The sequence below is a fragment of the Sphaerodactylus townsendi genome, linkage group LG12, assembly GCF_021028975.2.
Source record: "Sphaerodactylus townsendi isolate TG3544 linkage group LG12, MPM_Stown_v2.3, whole genome shotgun sequence".
NCBI lineage: Eukaryota > Metazoa > Chordata > Lepidosauria > Squamata > Sphaerodactylidae > Sphaerodactylus > Sphaerodactylus townsendi.
Window position 1 is genome coordinate 44,659,538 of NC_059436.1, and position 17,159 is coordinate 44,676,696.

General features: G+C 45.8%; 1 protein-coding gene across 1 annotated transcript in view; it reads right to left on the reverse strand.

Annotated features, from left to right (window-relative positions):
- BRINP1 (BMP/retinoic acid inducible neural specific 1) overlaps window positions 1-17,159 on the reverse strand; it is a 113,671-nt gene that overhangs the window by 14,307 nt on the left and 82,205 nt on the right. Inside the window, exons 3-5 of the mRNA XM_048512839.1 lie at window positions 11,709-11,878; window positions 7,919-8,024; window positions 20-256 (exon numbers count right to left, since the gene is read on the reverse strand). Coding sequence (XP_048368796.1) covers window positions 20-256; window positions 7,919-8,024; window positions 11,709-11,878 — 513 coding nt within the window. The remainder of the gene's footprint in view (window positions 1-19; window positions 257-7,918; window positions 8,025-11,708; window positions 11,879-17,159) is intronic.

The following is a 17,159-nucleotide window of genomic DNA, read 5'->3' on the forward strand; positions in this document are numbered from 1 at the left end:
ACCTTTCTGAGTCATTTACCTGAGTTCTCCAGGTCTTTGTAGGCCTCTGTCCAAGTCTTTGCCATGTTGGCCAATGTATATTCCATGATCTGAATGTCAGTGATGGGACAGTTGCATTGTGGGAATTCTTCTGCACACTGGCAACCACATTGGCTATCTTGGCATATATATTCTCCCTCCCCATTGCACATGATGTAACTCAATGCTGACTGCACAAATTTTTCTTGTAAGTACTGAGGGAAGATGACCTGGAGACCTAGTAGCAAATCACAAAGAGGAAGAAAATAGAAATAAGTATTGTGTTCAGGTTTTTTTAAACAGTTTTTTTAAAGAAGCTGTTTCATTAGCAACTTGAGAAGGTGATAAGAAGCATTATAATTTTGCAGTGAGATTTCTTTTCTAGGAGTCATAAGCAGGAAAATGAGGCCAGAGCAACGGAGTGCGGCACAGCGTGGATGCTGTCGAGCCGAAAATCTCATCATATCTGCCAGTTCGTATAAGGTTATGCCATGAGGCATTGTGGTACAAAACCCCAGAAGGTACACATTAGAATGTCAAATGGGAACAGATCTAAACAGAGAGCTTCTGGCTCAAAAGCTCTCCATTCTCATTCATAGGATCTTGGCCAATTTAGGGCAGACAAAGGTGTCCTTCAACCGACTAGGGAAGAAGAGCCAAGATTGATTGTCTAAGTCAGTGGACATTTCCACATCTAGTGTCAGCAAATTCTGTAAATAAATACTGCCTTGTGCAATAAAGTTTCTTTTTAGTCTATCTGGAATCCGTTCTGGGTTCCTGTCTGGCAATATGTGAACCTAATTTTATTTACTATTTATTTTATTTATTTTGTCTTCTAGATGACCTTTCCCCAAATGAGCTCAGGGTGGCTTATAGCAAGGAAATTGACCATCATGGACATTATCCTGAAATAAAATAATAGCTGATGTAAGTTTCCACAACCTCAAAAAAAAACCAAAAGCCCTTAATGCCTTAAAATCAAGGGTATCAAACACAGCCAATACTACCCCCCATGAATATCTTCAAACCTATTGGAGAAGGAATTGAAAGGGGTGGAAGAAGAAAGACCAGCCTGGTGCAAAACTCAACTGCTGGTGTGCCTAGCCCAGAATCCAAGAGAAGTCAATTAGATGTCCTTGGACAATCACAAGGAAGGCATGAGTCCACCAGCTCCTTTACTGTTGCATTTCAGCAACGGCTATACAGAGATACAATGAATGTGGACGTTATATGGAACCATTATGACTAGTGGCCTTGGAAGATCACCAAGAAAGTCCAGGGTTGCTGTGCAGAAGCAGGTAAGAGCAAACCATTCTGTTCATCTCTTGCCTTGAAACCCCTATGGGGTATCTTTCCACTGTCAAGTCATCAGTCACATGATGTCGCACAGATTCCACGAATCAATTCTACACTGTGTTTTAAAGTCTTTTCCCTTGGGATCAGCTGCCAATCCATTTGATTGGATGACTGCCAGTTCTAGAGTGAAACAGGAGACGTGTCCTCAACTGCTGGATCAGAACAAAGGTGAGCCCAGCCCAGAATCCAAGAATAACCAACCAGATGTCCTTGGACAACCATAAGCAAGGCATAGAGTCCGCCACCTCCTGCACTGTTGCATTTCAGCAATGCCTGTTCAAAGGCACAATGAATGCGGACATTACATGGAACCATCATGGCTTGGACAGTCCTCTCCTCCATGGATCTGTTTCTCCTTTAAAGCAATCTAAACCTTCAACTTGGATCAGCTTAGGTCAGTGGTGGTGAACCTTTGGCACTCCAGATGTTATGGACTACAATTCCCATCAGCCCCTGCTAGCATGGCCAATTGGCCATGCTGGCAGGGGCTGATGGGAATTGTAGTCCACAACATCTGGAGTGCCAAAGGTTCACCACCACGGGCTTAGGTCCTTCTCAGTAGACCTCGGAAGCTAAGCAGGGTCAGCCCTGGCTAGTGCTTGGTTTGAGCCAATCATTCTGTTAGTCTCTTGCCTTGAAACCCCTGTGAGGTCACTTCCTGCCATCAAGTCATCAGCTGCACTGTGCAGCAGCAAATTCCACGAATCAGTTCTACACTGTGTGTTAAAGTCCTTCCCCTTGGAATCAGCTGCCAATCCATTTCGTTGGACGACTGCCAGTTCTAGAGTGAAACAGGAGATAGGTCTGCTTTCTCCCTGCTGCGCATCACTTTACAGCCCTCCGCATTTCATCAGCCTTTGCATTTTGACAAACACATGATTTCTGCGCCACTCAGTCCCACTCTCTTGCATCTTTCTGCTCACTGTATGCCAAGATTGCATCTTGGTGTGCATTCTTTGGGAAACTGACTGGAACTGAAGTTGCCACAGTGTGCCTACCAAAATAGATAAGACAGACGAGCTTTGCGCATGATGTGGTTTCCTATACCCATGCACTACACTGCTTGTGCTGTGGCTCTCCCACTGCTTTCACATGGAGTGAATTATTTCCAAAGCATGCCAAGCCGGTGTACCTTGACAATGGACTAAGCAGTATGAACAAAAGATGATTTTTTCCAGTCAATGGGAGAAACCTCTATTTACCTTTTCTGCGATGTCAGAGCATGCATCTATGGCTGGCAGCACAAACACACACAGAGAGCTTGCATCATTCTACAATCCAGTGCGTTATACTCAAGTCCGTGGCTTTAAATCAGACAGCCCCAGGCCCCCGAGGACTCACAGCTGTTTCCCCCTACCTGATAAGTTCTGCTTGTCAGACTCAGTCAGTTTCCAATGCGTACAAGGACAGCAAGTGAGCATGGATCACGGGGGAGGCAAACTCCTCCCACACACCCCAGCCCACTTGTCTTTCCCTTGTCATCACGGTCTAGGATTTCAGGGCAACAGATAAAGGAGTTTAGAGCTTGAACAGAACCATCGAACTGCAGCATAATGCAAGCACGCAGGTCAGCTGCCCATCTGCTTGCGCTGCTGAGATGCTAGATTGTGGTTCTCTAAATGCCAACAGCGCAGAGGAGTGGAAGAGAATGGAAGAAATAACACACTAAAAAAGCTGTGTGCCAAGGGAACCGGAGCGTTGTGGTCTCCTCCAATCACCAACTCACCTAAGGACTAGGTCTGAACTTTGTGGTGGGTCACGTTGACGTAGGGTGGAGGCTTCCTTGGGTTCCCTGTTACTACGCAGGCTAATGTACGGTCAGAGATACAGGGCAGTAGTAGGGACTGGAAGAGGTGACAGGCAGGCTGGAGACTGGAATAAAGCAGGTCACTCTCTTTCGGGGGCTGCGTGTCCAGATTAGAACTCCCTGCCTGACGGCTGTGAATCACCCAGTTTTGTCTGACCTAGTTTTCAAGCGTGCAGGGAGCAGGGAGCAGTGGCAGCTGTCAGACACGATAAACACAATTTTTGCAGCTGATAAGGGGAAAAAATGCTTGGAATACAGATGGAGAGAAGGAAGCGTGGTGGCAGCACTTTCAGGGTCACAATTGCGTGGGTTCATGTGTGTTTGGGTAAAAGAGAAGTGCCTAAGCTTCAGAGACTGTGGACTGTGTGGGGAGTTCAAAGTTAGAGCAGGTGCACTCTGATCTGGAGGAACCGGGTTTGATTCCCAGCTCTGCCGCTTGAGTTGTGGAGGCTGATCTGGGGAATTCAGATTAGCCTGTGCACTCCCACACACGCCAGCTGGGTGACCTTGGGCTAGTCACAGCTTTTCGGAGCTCTCTCAGCCCCACCCACCTCACTGGGTGTTTGTTGTGAGGGGGGAAGGGCAAGGAGATTGTAAGCCCCTTTGAGTCTCCTATAGGAGTACACGATGCCGATGCACCCCCCCAAGACCGTTTGCACAAACGGTCCCGGTAGGGGCGGGGAAGACGGCGCAGTGATGCAGCGTCGCCCGAATGCCTCACCATCCCTCTGACCTTCTGGTGCGTCGCCTAGGCCAGGGGACATGCCCCCGTCGCAGGGCAGGGAGGGCGTGTCCCCAGGCCTGGACAATGCACCAGAAGGTCGGAAGGAAGGTAAGGCGTTCGAGAAAGGGGGGATGGCGCCTTCCAGCCACTGCCATTTGCACGGCAGCGGTTGGAAGCTGCTGCTTCCGAAATACCTCGCTCCCTGGGCTTCGCGCCGCTTGGGGGTTGCGAGGCCGCTGCCGTCGTGTGAACCCCTCTTCAGGGACACTGTTTTTAGCATCCCTGGGTTGCTGTATTCCGCCCGTGCGAAAGCAGCCTATGATTCTATGAGGTCCAATGGAAAGTTAGGATTATGCACAGACACCCTCGAGTTCCTTGGAGAAAAGGCCAGTTTGAAATGCAATAGATGAAAAAAAACACGCAGATAGGGAAAGAGCATAGCCTTCTTTTAATAAAACAAAGTGACCTTTAAAGCAATGTCTCAGCATTCTCTTTCTCTCAGCCCAATCTAGAAGGCGGCTCTTGGCATAATTAGCTAAGATCTTTGCCTTTCCTCTCCAGCTGCTTCGCAAGGCCTCATTAAGAATTATTCACAGGGCTGCGGGTAATGGATCGTGTCTTAGTCTCCTCTGATCTGATTAGCAGCCATGTGCAAGCCGCTGCCAAGAATCTGGTCTCGGCTCTGGCTCAAAGGCCTGTTTGGGAAACAGAGTAGCTTCTCTGTGATGCCAGATGTGCCAAACACCTCAGCCTCTGTTGTCCTCAGCTGGCAAAGGGTGGCAAGGATACGACGTGGTGCAGAAGCAAATGTGGGATTTGCTGCCACCAACCGCATTACCAGAAGGAGAAACACCAGGAATTAACACCGCATGGTCTAAATCAGGTGTCCCTGATGTAGTGGTTAATAACAGTGGAATCTAAACTGGAGAAATGGATTTGATTCCCCACTCCTCCACATTACTTGTGGACTCTAGTCTGGTGAACTGAATTTGTTTCCCTGCTCCTGCACATAAGACCTGCTAGGTGACCTCGTCACAGTCGTGGTTCTTCAGAACCCTCTCAGCCCCACCTACCTCACAAGATGTCTGTTGTGGGGACAGGAAGGGAAGCAGTTTGTAAGCTGCCTTGAGTCTCCTTATGAATCCAAACTCTTCTTCTTTGTCTTCCTTTTGAGCCAATGGGTGCCTTTGGAATTCTGACACAAAATGGTGGAGGCAGCCACAGAAGAGCTCCCACAAAATGGCTGCTGCAGGAGGCAGCCGCCACCACAAAATGGCTGCCATGGCTTCCCTTCCATCAACACAATGAAGATCCTTGTGCAGTGGTACAAGGATTTTTTTAAAAAAAATGCACAACCAATCATGATATGCAAAAGGCCACCAAGAAGAAGCTCTACTGGTAAAAGTACCACCTGACCACACCCACTTTCCAAGAACACTTGACAGGAACCAGAAAGTGTGCCAATGGGTGTCATGGAGCCCAGAGACACCATGTTAAGGGCCCAGGTGTATATTTGGCTCTTGCTTCTTTCTGGATGCAATTCAACTGGTGGTGTTCAGCAGGTTTGAATAACATCTCTTCCCCACCCCCGCCCCCGCCCCCATATATGACCAAGGTGTTCAAATGGATTGATTGTCTTGATGGGAGTATCTATAACGAGATCCAGCATGCTGCAAGGGTTAGTGGATTGCATTAGGATCTGTTAGATCCGGGTTCAAATCCCTACACTGACATAAATCATGCACAGTAACCTCAATTCAATCTTTCGCTCTCTCACAGCCTAACTTCACAGAATTGTTGTGAGGATGAATGGGGAAAATGCATTTATGCTGCTTCGAGCTCCCTGGAGGAAGAATGGGATAAAATGTACTAGGTAGATAGTATATTACCCCAGTTCTGTTCCTTTATAGTACCAGAATTATAGTTCTATTCCTCCATAATTCTGGCTGAACTGGAAAAAAACTTCTAACATCAATTCCAGAACTAGAGCATGGGGCGTTGATAAAATATGGCAAAAATAAATTTTACCAATGCAAACAAGCTCATCAATAATGTAAAAGAGGAAAAGATGCAAATAAACTGAAGCGACAAAAAGCTGTGTTCTCCAGTTCAGTAATTATTGTTAGAAACTGTCAAGGGTGCATACGCAGGCCTATTGGTAGAATCACAAAGCAAAAGAGTCTTGATAAGATCACACATATGTCTTGATAAGATCACACATCTTGATAAGATCCCACATTTGGCACATAGCCAAATATCTTGAATTATTAACTGAACCCCAACAGAGATGGGCTATTACAAGGGCCAGATCCAATACTTTCCCATCGGCCATTACAAACGGTCGTTGCTTATCCATCCCTCTCCAGGATCGGGTTTGTCCACACTGTAAAAACCAAGTGGAGACTCTTGCTCACATTATACTCGACTGTCCAAGATATGTGGGCATTAGGAATTTCTCTCCCAGGCTGACCCTAGACAAATCCGAAAGAGACTCTAAGGCTGATTCCGCATGGGCCAAAAACAGCGGTGTGAAAACGGTGTGAAAACAGTATAAACCCTTTTACACTGTTTTAAACCCTTTTACACCATTTTCACACTGTTTTCACACTGCTGTTTTTGGCCCATACGGAATCAGCCTAACAGTTCTGTTGTTCAGCTTCTGTTAAACAATGCAGATGTCGTGTTCTAGGAAAAAGCAGCAAAATTTCTTTTACAAATGACAGAACTTTCTAAGTAATGTATACTGCTATTTACAGTCTTTCTGTCTGCATTTTGGATGCATTGATTTGTACTTTATAAATGTCTGGTAACACTCTAGAGCATAGGTGTCAAACTTGTGGCCCTCCAGGTGGTATAGACTACAGTTCCCATCATCCCCTGCCAGCATCATGCTGGCAGGGGATGATGGGAACTGTAGTCTATACCATCTGGAGGGCCACAAGTTTGACACCTATGCTCTAGAGCCTATTTTAAATGCCTAATAAAGGTTGTTGTGTTGTGTGAGATCACATGCATGTTCTCAGCAGCCATACATGCATGCATGTTGTTAGAGGAGAAGAGCTTTTTACGCACACAAAACATAAAAGTCCCTCTTAAAACGCTGGGATCTAAACTTTCATTTCAGCCTTAACATAAAGTACCTTGTGCCTAGATCACTGGAGATTTACTATCTCTTTTGAGTTTGGAAAAAGACTGACATGAAACTACTCGTAACTCCCATACTTTAGAAACATGTTGCTCTTAAAGCAGAAGCTCGTTTTCTCTAGAGTGTTAACCTTGCTCCCCCAGATTCAGCTCTGACAATTCAGTCACAGAACTGCGGAATACCCAAAGCCATTGCCTGAAAAGGATGCAGACATCATAGATAAGAGAGAGTGGAGATAATGCGGAAGGCAATATGAAGAGAGGAGCATGGAGGGGCTGGGAAACTTCCTGGCATCAGCCTGTTTCCCACTGACGCTTCACAGGCCAGAGAGGGAAAAGCAAAGGGGGCTCACCAGTGGTATGCCAATGTATGACATCACTTCTGGGGCAAAACTAGACATGATGCTATTCTATCAGGCTGACTCTAGGATTTGACGAAAACTTTGTGGTTGAGTTTTGGAGTGAAACTTAGAGCATCGCCGCAATGTAATGACATCCCTTCCAGTTATTCAATGGAAGTGATGTCACATGTTGGAAGTGATGTCACATGTTGGGGGCTCACCAGTGGTATGCCAATGTATGACATCACTTCCGGGGCAAAACTAGAAGTGATGCTATTCTATCAGGCTGACTCTCTAGGATTTGCCGAAAACTCTGTGGTTGAGTTTTGGAGTGAAACCTAGAGCATCGCCGTTAATGTAATGACATCCCTTCCAGTTATTCAATGGAAGGGATGTCACATGTTGGCACAATGCCAGTACAACCGTCCCCATCCCCCAATAGGTCCTGGCAGGTTGCCAGCAGCAGTTAGAAGAGCAACAGATGCCTCCCCTCCACCTTTCTGAAATAAAACAGTTCTCTCTCCTTACCTTGCAAGTGGAGTTTGCTCTCAGTGCTTTGCAGAAGGACGGAACTCACAGAGTCCAGATTGTCATAACTGTTACAGCCCAAAGGGCCTGTCCGAGTTTCTGTCACCTAGGGTGGGCGAGAGACCAAAGTAAAGCAAAACCATTTCATGCGGGCAGCAATGTTTGGCAATAAACCAAAAGACCTACGCGGTCTTGCACCTAAAAGGCTGCTTGATCCCATACGAACCTACCTGGACACATAGATAAACTTTGGAATACATGTTCAGTGTGGCCTCATCAAATGAAGGGAGGTGGCTTCTACAGGCAGAGGCTTTTCTGAAGTGGCACCCTGATGGTGAAGGAATGCCCTTTCTATAGATATCTTGCTTGGAGCTTTCACTAGGGCCCGTTCCGCACAGCAAATGTAAAGCGGGTTGCAGCCAGGATAAATGAACCCATTGTAGCCCTGGGCTGTTCATATGGCTGGGCATCCCGTGCTTAGCGAGAGCATTGGTCGGGGCATGCACCTTCAAAATTTTCCCACACTCATCTCCCTCAGCTGCGTAGCTACAAAGCCTGGTAGGCATGGACCTCCACAGCCATGCTGCTGTCCCTGTGCCCCTCCATAGCTTTGCAGCAGAGAAGGGGACTGAAAAGAAAAGGGAAGCGCAGCCAAGTAACACGCTCAGCTGCAAAACACTGGTGGGATCCAAAAATTTTAGTAACAGGTTCCCATGGTGGTGGGATTCAAACTGTGGCATAGCACCAATGGGGCTGGGCGGGCCACAATGGGGGTGTGGCCAGGCATTCCGAGGGCAGGGCATTCCTGGGCGGGGCTGTGGCAAGGACGCAGCCGCTGCACCGGTCCTTGGGTGAGAAACTAATGCACGCAGGCGCAGGCTGCCATGCACGCCGGTGCACCTCCTGCTAGACTGCAACAAGTTCTGCACACTACTGCTGAGAGGAGGGGTGTAACTAAGGCAAAAATCACGTGGCAAAATCACCAATTAGTAACCCCCTCTCGGCACACACAAATAATTAGTAACTTACTCCCGGGAACCTGTGAGAACCTGCTGGATCCCACCTCTGCATTAAAACAAAATAATTGCAGATAGTGCAATTCTTGAAAAACCTGGGTTGGGAGAAAACGTGGAGCGGACTTCAGAGCAGGATCCGTGTGAAGTCCCCCCCCGCCCCAACACGGGTTTTATAGGGTTAGCCTGTGTTTATTGGCCTGTGCAGTAGGGGCCTAGGTTGAAACACTATTGTTCCACCCAAAATTTGGATGATTTATTTGGCATCTATTCCCCGTCTCAATAGGTGGCTATTTGGGGTGCTTAATTTAGGAAGGCCAACTTTTTGAAAACCTTCTGGTTCAATTCAAATGCCCTCGTTTTCATTTTATTTCTAACTTCTTAAGGAATTAACTTGGGAGATCTTCATTCCTGCTCCACTCTCTCTTTCCTCTCACTGACTTTTCCCAATTAAACTGAACGCAATCTTGAATTTTGTTTCTGCATCAATCCTGCATCAGATAAAACATTAAATACAAGAAAAAAAATAACTGTTGACAGTAAAATTAATGGACCTGAATTGACACTAGCTGTATTAAATCAGGGGGAAACAAATGAAAATAGCACTATGCACTCATTTCTCTCTCTGGATCCCGGCAAATGTTCATTGCCAGCTTTACAAATGATTTTATTCTTTTGGGGGTGAATAGTTTTCTCTTAAAGTGTCATTGTTTTATGTTCTGTACATTCTTGTTAGCAGCCATGGAAATCTTTGGATGGAAATGTGGGAGATGATTAATTTCAATAAAGAAATGGCTTTTTAAAAACCTAGATTTTAATCGTGGATGAATTCCAACAGGTTTAAGGGCATAGAAAGACAAATCACTGGCTCCAGTCACCACCACAGAAGAGTCAAATACAATTTTCTTACAAATTCAACACTGGCAAAGGGTCAGGATTACAACGCAACTTTTCAAACTGCAAACCTTTCTGAATTTTGCTCTTGAAATCTGATGGTTTTGCCATCTGAGTTTGCCCACGAGGTTTGGGTAGAAGTCGTGGCTCAATGGCAGAGCATCCATTTGGCACTCAGAAGGTCCCATATTCAGTCTTCAGCATCTCCAGTTGAAAAGGGCAGGTAGCAAGTCATGTGTGAAAGACAGCCACCCTGACAGCCACAGCCTGTCAAAATAGACAACTCTAGACCGACCAGTGGCAACGTCATAGATGAAGCATGGCAGAAATGCGTCTGCTTTTCTCTGGCAAACAGCAGAAGGTTTAGAAGGATCTACCAGGAGACTTCCAAGATTCTCAATCTTTTCAAAGAAAGTATCTCAGTCTATTGACACCAATATGATCACAGAGTCCAAAACTTATTTTTGGCAGGGGAAAATTACCAGTTATGATAACTTCATTGGTCAATGAGTGAACAAATGTTCAATTTTTCCCCTTCTTCTCCCTCCTCCTTTTTTCCCTCTTCTCCTGCTTTCAAGAAAAGATTTTTGTTTGAGGGTCCTTTTTTCATTTTCTTTGTCTGCCTCTTCCAATACCTTTCTTGTGCCTAGCTCGGTGTCCTCGGCCACTTCAATCTCAATGCCTTTTGTCCGTGGTGTAATATAGCCTCTTGTCACTCATGCCCCCTGAGAACCAGTGAAAAGACTTCCAAGTAAAACCCACAGCACAAAAGATTTGACTGGAACATGTGTGCCATTGAACAAGCCCCTCCGCCTGTACAAAAGCGATCCTGTTCACCTCAAAGCGATTGTGTGATGACTGTTTGCCATCCCATTCTGTTGTGGCCCCAGGTACCTGCCACTCTGTCCGGTCTGTTGTGGATTCTTCTGCCACACTCAGAGGAAAATTGGCACACCTGCTTTCAGTTAAATGATGAGCCGTGAGAACATAACTGTGCTTTCCACAACGGCAGACCATTCATCTGTCTAGGCGAGCGTTGTCAATTTTGATTGGCAGCGCCTCTCCAGGATAGTTAAAGGAAGTTCTTTCTCAAGCAGAGATATAAAATGTCTGGAAATTTTAAAGCTTTTTTTTTTTTTCCCACTGCCAGGATTTCAGGGGAAAAGGCAACATTTTGGGAAAAACTGAAACATACTGCAATATTTACTTTCCTATCAACCCCACAATATTTTTTTTTCTGATTAACTTATAATTCATTGAAACATTTACTATTTGGCATATTTACAGAATTTAGAAGCACAAATATCTTCATCTTCTTTAAGAAACACTACAAATATTCCCAACACATATCGCATCCTTGGCTACCAAAGCACATATATTTTTAATTTTCTTTTCTATCCGAGAGGTAATAAAAAAGGGTGCAATTAGCAAGCTAGATTTACATGTATCCACCCATTATCATGTGAGTAACAATGAAAATAGCAAGGTCACTAGGTGAGGACATCTGAATAGAAGTAGCCTATCCTTTGTTCCCTTTGATTGTATAATTGCACCCTTTGATTGTTAATAGACAATGGTTCTTTCCCCCACCCTGGACACTCCAACAGGTATATATCCTCTACTCGCTCTCCTACTATCAGATTCTCTGAAGATGCCAGCCACAGATAAAGGCGAAACATCAGGAGCGAATGCTGCTAGAACATGGCCATACAGCCCGGAAACCACACAGCACCCCAGTGATTCTGGCCGTGAAAGCCTTCGACATAACAATATTGTGCTGGTTTGGAATTCCAAGGGTGCCTGCCAGCTCAAAAACGTTCAAGACCCTTGTCTATCTAACACATTCCCAAGTGGGCTATTTCATGTTGTAGTTGAAGTCATACCTTGATTGCTCCAGTAGAGATCTGGATCTCATGGAGACGCCTCATGGTTCCATCCCGGTCCACGAAATAGGAGGAGGCAAGCTGGTGAAGGGACTCTACACTCTGGGTAGCATTGCCTGATTTTCGGTCAAGTCGGTTTTTGTCCATGTACATGGTCAAAGCCTCCTCTCCTGGAATGCAAATGGGGAGAACATCATCACATTGGAATAATTACTGACAATTTAAGTACAGAAATCAGGAGGAGAGAAGAGACTGGAAAAAAAACCCAAAATACAACTCTCACTTTAAGCATATCAATACAATAAAATAGAGGCTAAATACATACTTAACATAAACTGTAGCTGAGCAGACACAGTGGGTCGCTCCCCACTCACCATTAGCCGCGGGGTTTTCTCTTGATCAGACGCGGGGAGCCAGGACGTTCCCCACATCCCCAGCGTCCACTGCGCGGCTGCGCCAGAAATTGCCGCTCTTCCTCCCCTCCCTGGCTGGCGTCAAATCTGCTCTTCAAAAAACAGCAACTTATTTTCCCAAACCCCACGCTTTGGCGGGGTGGTGGGAGTGGTGGGGAACCCGGAAGATGACGCCAGCGGTTGATTAAACAGAATGCAGAGCTTTCCGGCCAATCAGGGGAAAGAATCCTCCATTTTGTTTGGGAGAGGCGTCACCTCAGTTGCGCGCAGAATGAAGCCACATGAAGACGTAGAATCATCGCGACACCCTATATTACAATGCAGGCATTGAGACGATGTTGCACAACGTGGCGTGACGATATTGTTCCCTTTGTTCGCCGGTTTATTGCTGCAAATTCACAGCGAATTTAGTTTTAGACCACACAGCGAGGTGCTGCAGAGCAGACCAGACGAGTAGTCGGTGGCGGCGTAAGAACTGATTTTCACTTTCTTTTATGCTGACGCCAGCATGTGCAGACGTCTCAAACAAATGCTTCCAAAGCTTCCAGCGCCTTTCTGATGACGCAGACATCCGAGCCTATCAAAAGCGACCTCGTCCCAGCTAATGAAAATGGAGGCCGCCTCTCCCTCCATGACGCACACCTGTGCCAGCCAATGAAAACGCTTCATTGCCTCTATTTCCACGAAACTCCCGTTCTTGGCCGCCCGCGTTAGCTCCTTAATGGCAAATGAGTGGGGAGCAAATAGTCTCCGTGGTCATAAGCCGCGGAGGCTTTTCGGCACGGGGACGCTACGGAGTTGCACACGAAGAGGTAAGTGGGGAGCGACCCAGTGTGTAACAGACTTCCCTCTGTGATACATCTCTGAAGATGCCAGCCACAGATGCAGAGGAAACGTTAGGGACAAGATCTACCAGACCACGGCCACACAACCCAGAAAACCCACTACAACCTGTAGCTGAGCTGTTTATAATATCCAGAGGTCCATTTCATATTTTATTACACTTCCATAGTACCAGAATCTGGAGTGGTTCTAGACCATGTTTAACTTGAGGCTCAGGGTAAACTATCAAGCAAGCTGCTATGAAAAAGCCAGGAAGAGTTTGTGTTTATTCTGAGCATATTCTGGTTGACATTGAATAACTTCATCATTGTAGCCATAGGCCATAAGTCAGAACAAATACAAGTTAAAATATGTACAAAACTAAACATGCAATAAAATATCTATAACTAAAAAAGTCAGACAAAATCAAAATAAGTAAACAGGTAATTGCTGTATCCCTATTATTAACTGATGGTAAAATAAAAGAAGCAACAATACAGGTAATAATGGGAAATATATCTGCCAACAAAAACGGAATTTGATCCTCATCCACACCAGATACGTTTAACAAAATTAGATTTACCTTGGACTGAACAGAAGCATACAATGGGCAGGGAAGTGCATTTTCTGGTTGCATCTTACACTACTAAGACTTGAAATCTGCCTCTGCCCTACTTATGAATGTACTAACATCAATTATACTCTGCCTTTCTCCCCAATGGAGACCCCAAAGTGGCTTACACAATCTCTTCCCCTCCATTATAACATCCCAACAACCTGTAGGTATGTTAGGCTGAGTGTTTGTGGCTGGCACAAGATTATCTAGCTGGCTTCCTGAGCAGAGAAGACAGAGGATGAGGACACGGGGCAGAAAAACAGTCAGATCTGCATTCTTTGTCGGAAGACGAATTTAAAAAATGAGCTGGCTGAAATGGTGCGAGTGAAGTCAGATGCTGCTTTTGCTGTTCGTGGGTGTGAGGAGGGGATTCCCCAACTGACCATCAAAACCATCAACAATTATTCTTAAATGGTGTAATAAATCAAAACATCTAAACACGTCACAAATCAATGAGGTGGTTAAACACCGATTGGAAATTTCAAATAAAGTCAACACATACTTTATTATTATTTTATCGTATTTAATATCTTGCCGTCCCCAGTCTAAGGTCGATTCCCCACCCACCATTAGATGCACGCTCCTCATGGCAAATACGCTGGGGTTCTGCAGCACTCGCCACTACACCAGCAGTGACAATGCAGCGACAACGCAGTCACCCCGATTCTGCTGCTCCTCCCACCCTTCAGCGCGAGTCATTTCGGATCCTAGTCGGAAGTACACCTTTTTGAAACCGCCGAACACGGAGCAGGGGGCCCCTCCACTTTCACTTTTGAAGCGGGGAAAGGGCCTAAGTTGAGCTTAGGGTGGCTAACATGCCTAATTAAAACCATACAAAAGTCAGATCATGAAAACCGAGTTTCTTTTTGGGTCCCTGTCTCCCTCTGAAGCGCAGCTTCGGGGGCAGGTATGACCGACCCCCAGGGTCATGAAAGGGCACTTTGGCCCTGTGTGGCTCTGCAGATGGAGCCAGGGACTGCAATTCTCTTGTTGGATCGCAGCCGCCTAACACACCTCAGTTTGCACAGCAGCAGCTACAACTTGGAATTTTCAAAAGAATTGCTGGTTTAGTGATTTTTGAAAAACCCAGGTTAGGGGAAATAAAACAAGGCAGGCTCATTTGGGGTTGGGACCTGAGTCCCCCACATGGGTCATACTGCATCCTGCACCCAGTGTCTACTCTATCAACTGGCTTGATTTTGTTTTGCTTTCGCCATAGCAAATATATATATATAATTTAAAAAAAAATTAAAAATCACATTTCCAAATTATACTACAAAAGACCTCTGGTTTTGATCCAGATGACTCCCAAGAACAGAGACTGCATTGCATTTCTGTCATCTTTTGCACATTTCTGAAATCAAGAAAGCTGCGTCGATATAACATGATAGATGTAATTAGAGAGAAAGGGAATTACCTATGACTGATCATCACCACCTTGAAAGAACAGTCACCAACTTTTTTTGTCAAAAGTTTACAGAAATTGGATGATTGAAAGGAAAAATACTGGATCTTTAATATTGGCAAAGATATGACAACAGAGGTCTAAAACTGATATATTTTCCAGAAAGCATTATGTTAAATATGTGCAATCACTGCTCACCATATTTCTAAAGATAATGGACAGGTAGGGTTGCCATTTAGATCTGGTCTGGCAACTGGTGGGAAATAAAGGTGGCAGGTACTTATTGCAGAAGGTGCCAGCAATCTTTGTTGGTGCAATAGCATCCCTTCCAACGTGACACAGAAGCACTGCCATTGGTCCAGAGCAGGGGTCTGCAACCTGCGGCTCTCCAGATGTTCATGAACTACAATTCCCATCAGCCCCTGTCAGAATGGCCAATTGTTAGGGGGAAAGGGCTGATGGGAATTGTAGTTCATGAACATCTGGAGAGCCGCAGGTTGCAGACCCCTGGTCCAGAGTGATTCCAGCACTTCCAGGTCATGCTGGAAGTGATGCCATTGTGTGACAATGAAGAGCTCCACCACCAGCCCGTTGGGCCATCTTGTTTTTTTTTTCCCACTGACTAGATGGATATAAATATGTATTGGAAAGAATCACGGGGAGGTTTCTTGTCACTAGCAGGCACCTGGTAAGCCTAAGGATACTGTCAGGGTAATCCTAAAAACACTTTCCTGAGAGTAAACCCCACTGAATATACTTCAGCAGGCTTCTAAGTATGCCTCATAGTTTTTCAAAACCATGTCGAAACTTAAAACGAATAACAAAGGAGGCCATTAGTCAAAAGATTAACAGTGTTCTGAATCAGTGGTGTAGCGTCCATGGGGCGGGGGCAGAGGTGGGATCCAGCAGGTTCTCACAGGTTCCCGAGAGTAGGTTACTAATTATTTGTGTGTGCCGAGAGGGGGTTACTAATTGGTGATTTTGCCACATGATTTTTGCCTCAGTTACGCCCCTCCTCTCAGCAGTAGAGCACAGAACTTGAAGCAGTCTAGCAGGAGGTGCACCGGCGTGCGTGGCAGCCTGTGCCTGTGTGCATTCGTTTCCCGCCCAAGGACCGGCGCAGTGGCTGTGTCCTTGCCACAGCCCCGCCCAGGAATGCCCAACCCAGGAATGACTGGCCACGCCCCCATAGTGCCCCACCCAGCCCCATTGGCGCTACACCACAATTTGAATCCCACCACCATGGGAACCTGTTACTAATTTGTTTGGATCCCACCACTGGGCGGGGGGCATGATGCCCTGGGTGGAGCAGCAGTTGAGGCATGGCCGGCCAGTGATGGGGGCACAAAATGGTAGGCACAAGAAAACGAAAGTGACAAGCTTTCCAGTCAGGCAGCAGGTGGGAAAAAAACTGTTTTCACCTGAAATGCTTAATTTTCCTGTGCTGTGTGAGAGAAAAAAGCCCAAACGGTTCTTTGTAAAACATTTGCAAGATGTTTGAAATGTTCTGTGTGGAAAAAGCCATTATCTCTTCTAAAAACGCGTTTTCCTGTATGTGTCTTCAAGGATAGCTGACATTGTGCCAGAGTAAAATCCTTCTGATGTTTCGGTTCTTCTAGTTCAGTTAAATACATCATAAGAGAGGAAGAGTAGCTGTGGGATTCACTAGCAATAAAGGCCAGAGACCTGGCTAGATCCGATTGGCGCCCTACGTCTGCCACGAGCTGCTTAATGGGTTCTTTGGCCTGCAGTCTACAGTCTAAGGGGAGTCTGCAGTCTAGCGATGGGGGAGAAAGCAGTGAAAATTGCACAACCCTTCTGAATACATGTGGTATAAAGTATTTAAACTCTACGGCTGTACTAAACTCACTCCAGAGTTTCAAAATCAAACTCACTGAATGTGCAGTGCTTGTTTTCACTGAAGTTGAGCCCCTGATGTGCTCATTCGGAATATCAAACAAATGGTATTTTCAGTGCATTTGTGAACATGTCATTGGCATCCTTCAAAATCACAGCCAGCTGCTGTTGGCATATGCCCAGAACTTACTGGATTGCTGTGGTTAACAGCAACTGAGTCATTCTTGCAATGCAACCCTTCTCTCTTTCTCACCATACTAGAACCAGGGGGCATCCATTGAAAATGCTGGGGGGAAGAATTACGACTAATAAAAGGAAACACTTCCTCATGCAACGTG